The 3,193-nt window shown below is 30.7% G+C and overlaps 1 protein-coding gene across 2 annotated transcripts in view; it reads left to right on the forward strand.

The window, feature by feature from the left end:
- LOC117176316 (1,5-anhydro-D-fructose reductase-like) overlaps positions 1 to 3,193 on the forward strand; it is a 48,242-nt gene that overhangs the window by 44,819 nt on the left and 230 nt on the right. The window contains exons 2-7 of one of the 2 annotated variants that reach the window (XM_033366533.1): positions 1,588 to 1,671; positions 1,971 to 2,138; positions 2,213 to 2,329; positions 2,399 to 2,593; positions 2,733 to 2,870; positions 3,017 to 3,165. In XM_033366533.1, coding sequence (XP_033222424.1) covers positions 1,588 to 1,671; positions 1,971 to 2,138; positions 2,213 to 2,329; positions 2,399 to 2,593; positions 2,733 to 2,870; positions 3,017 to 3,165 — 851 coding nt within the window. Of the gene's footprint in view, positions 1 to 1,432; positions 1,672 to 1,970; positions 2,139 to 2,212; positions 2,330 to 2,398; positions 2,594 to 2,732; positions 2,871 to 3,016; positions 3,166 to 3,193 lie in introns of those variants that run through there. The other variant, XM_033366534.1, reaches the window with a different exon arrangement.

Here is a 3,193-nt window from a genome sequence, read left to right on the forward strand (position 1 = left end):
AACAACGTGTGTACATTTGGAGGTTATGTATGTTACAATTCTCCTGTGCGTTACTTCCAAACTACACAATATTTTTGGCCGAAAACTTTGGACTTGCAAATATACATAGTAACTAATCTCCCGGAAATAACCCTTTCTGCGGGCAATCAAAAAAGTTTATTTCATAAATAATTTCCAGATTATCGGAAAGGCAGAGATGAAAAACGACCTAACCTCAAAATAATACATATGCATAAAATTTGTATTAAGCACAATAAACAATCAATTCCAACGGCATCAGCCAGTAACGTTGTACACGAAAATACGAACCCTCTAGAGCCTCGTCTAGTGGCCGCCAGGTTTCGTATTTTCGTGTACAACGTTACCGGCTGATGCCGTTGGAATTGATTGTTGAAATATATTTTTTTACATCTTTTATTATAAAGCTTTGTACTTAAACGTAGTTTTCTTTCGGCTCTTGCATTTCTCAAAGTTTGACACCGATATTTTATGTATAAAAAAAGTTCGAACGTTCAAAAAATGTTCAGGTTCAGAAAAAAGATGAAATAATTTTCAGTACAGTTCCTACCAAAATGCAGTACCTAAATGTACTTTATTGTACTCTAATACATTTCCCAAAGTTTCAGCTCGATATTTTATTCACAAAAAGAGTTCTTAGGTTCAAAAAAACATTCAGTGAACTGAAAAACTGTGGTCGGTAATATAGTATATCATTTTCAGCTGTGTCACATGCCCTTAAGATACTTTACAGTCAAAACAGGCAATAACTTCATGGTAAATAAATTTCCTTTCAAGACTTAAAGTGTACTTTTCCCTAAATAAATTGTATACTTTTGAGACTCTGACGGGTCTGGTCTTTGGTATTAATTAATGTTTTACATGAGAAATATTTTCACAAAGTAAACCGCAGTCTTATTTCCTGAATTAGGCGTAGGTTTATTTTAATCATGTGAAGAAAATTTGCAAAAATGAACCGCAAGAATAAACTGATAAACAAAGGAGCAGAGGAAACCGCAAGAGATACATAAACTAAATGAAAACAACAGCCCAGGAAAAAAGAATCCATTGAAAAGAGGACTCAGTGAATTGCGTATGTGTCATTTGCAGATTCAGAAAGTTAAAACAGAATCGGTTTGCGACTATGTGAATCGGTCATTTTCTCAAGCAGCTTTAAATCTGCCATGTACTTCAATGACCAATTTAAGCAAGGGTATATTGAATCGGTTTTGTTCTTTTTGAATAAGACCTACTTTTTTGGGGTTAAGCGGGCTTTTGCGATTTCAGTTATTAGTCTTTTACGGTGTATAAGTTAGTCAACAAATTTATAACGACTAAAAGTCTTTAAAAAACAAATCGGCGGCAATCTTGGAATTCCAGTGACAGATACGCAATTCGAAAGCCTTCGAAACCCATTCCACAGAAGTGAATGGATTTTTGTTTCCTGGGAGTGATCAAATTTATATATAAAAGGATTAGGGAAACAGAGCAGTTTAGTTTAAAAGAGTTTCAATATTGTGAATCTCCTATATCGAATAAATATTATTTCGTATGAAGTAATCCTATGAAACTAAATAAAAGGATTCACAGATGATGAATATGAGTCTGACAGTTCCTTACCTGGAATTTTACAACGGAAATAAAATGCCAACTTTTGGTCTTGGAACTTACTCGGTATGTGCATATTTTTCATATTTATTTTAATTAATTTTTGATATGTAACGGTGAAAAATTGTAATTTTAAAACTGGATTAAAAAATCAGCCGTGTTAAAAAATAATAATTTTAGAATCGTGATGTTTGAATTATTCTTTATATTTTTTCATTATTTGGATTATTTTATTTTTATTTTTATATCTTTAATTGGTTCCAATTATTCGGATACCAATCATTACCAATACAATGAGAGTATCTAATCTATGTAATAAAATAGTAATTAATACAAGTTTATTATACCTACTATTTTGTTTTAAGTCGAAGTCAAACGAAGTCGAAGAAGCCGTAAAATATGCTATCGATATTGGTTATCGTTACATTGATACCTCCTATTTTTTAAATAATGAAAAAGAAGTAGGCAAAGCAATTCGAGGGAAAATTGAAGATGGCACAATCAGAAGAGAAGATATTTTTGTAGCAACGAAAGTAAGATTAAAATCCTTTTTATTGTTTACAATATCATCACGCGTTTCGCACATTCAAATAAATAATTTTTTTAGCTGTGGAATACTTTCCATAAAGAAGAACAAGTTATTCCAGCTTGCATAGAGTCATTAAAGAATCTTGGTTTGCAATATGTGGACCTATATCTTATTCATTTTCCAATCGCGTTTAAGGTGCCTAAATAATTTTTTTAAAAATAAAATTAATTAAAATGATATATTTTTTAATTATATTTTTTGAAGAAAGGAAAAGAATTGTTTCCAGTAAATACAGAAGGAGAAATACAAACTTCTGATGTTGATTATCTAGATACATGGAAAGGCATGGAAGAGTGTTTTCGAAAAGGTCTTGTGCGTGATATTGGAATCAGTAATTTTAATTCTGAACAAATTACAAGATTATTGGCATCGGCGACGATAAAACCAGTCAATAACCAGGTGATTTGCAAATTTACCTTCATTAAAAGATAACTTCTTTTTTAATTGCAAGTAATTTATTGATTGAAAATATATTGAAATAATGAAGGATATTGAAACTGAATCCAAAATTTAATTTCTAAAATTAAAAAATCCACAGGTAGAACTCAATATCAACATAAACCAGAAACGATTGATCGAATTCTGTAAAAATAATGGTATAACTGTTACTAGTTATTCACCTTTAGGAAGACCTGGCTATAATAGTGAAATTCCTAATTTTCTGGAGAATCGAAAGGTCATTGAACTCGCGCACAAATATAGAAAAACTCCAGCACAAATTTCCCTGAAATTTGTCGTGATTATAAAATAAAATCCAAAAATAGCTTAATATTTTCTATTTCCATTCATTAAAAAATTGATCTTTTTCCTTTATTATTGTAGGCACAATTAGGCGTTGCTTTAATTCCCAGATCACTGAATGGTTCTCGAATCAAAGAAAACTTTGTGATTTTTGATTTTCAATTAAAGGAGGACGAAATGAAAATTCTTGAATCTATCAAAACTGGGAAGCGAATAATTTCATTTGAAGAGTATGTATATTTATATATTTGTTAGTGC

The sequence above is a fragment of the Belonocnema kinseyi genome, chromosome 7 (assembly GCF_010883055.1).
Source record: "Belonocnema kinseyi isolate 2016_QV_RU_SX_M_011 chromosome 7, B_treatae_v1, whole genome shotgun sequence".
Taxonomy (NCBI): Eukaryota; Metazoa; Arthropoda; class Insecta; order Hymenoptera; family Cynipidae; genus Belonocnema; species Belonocnema kinseyi.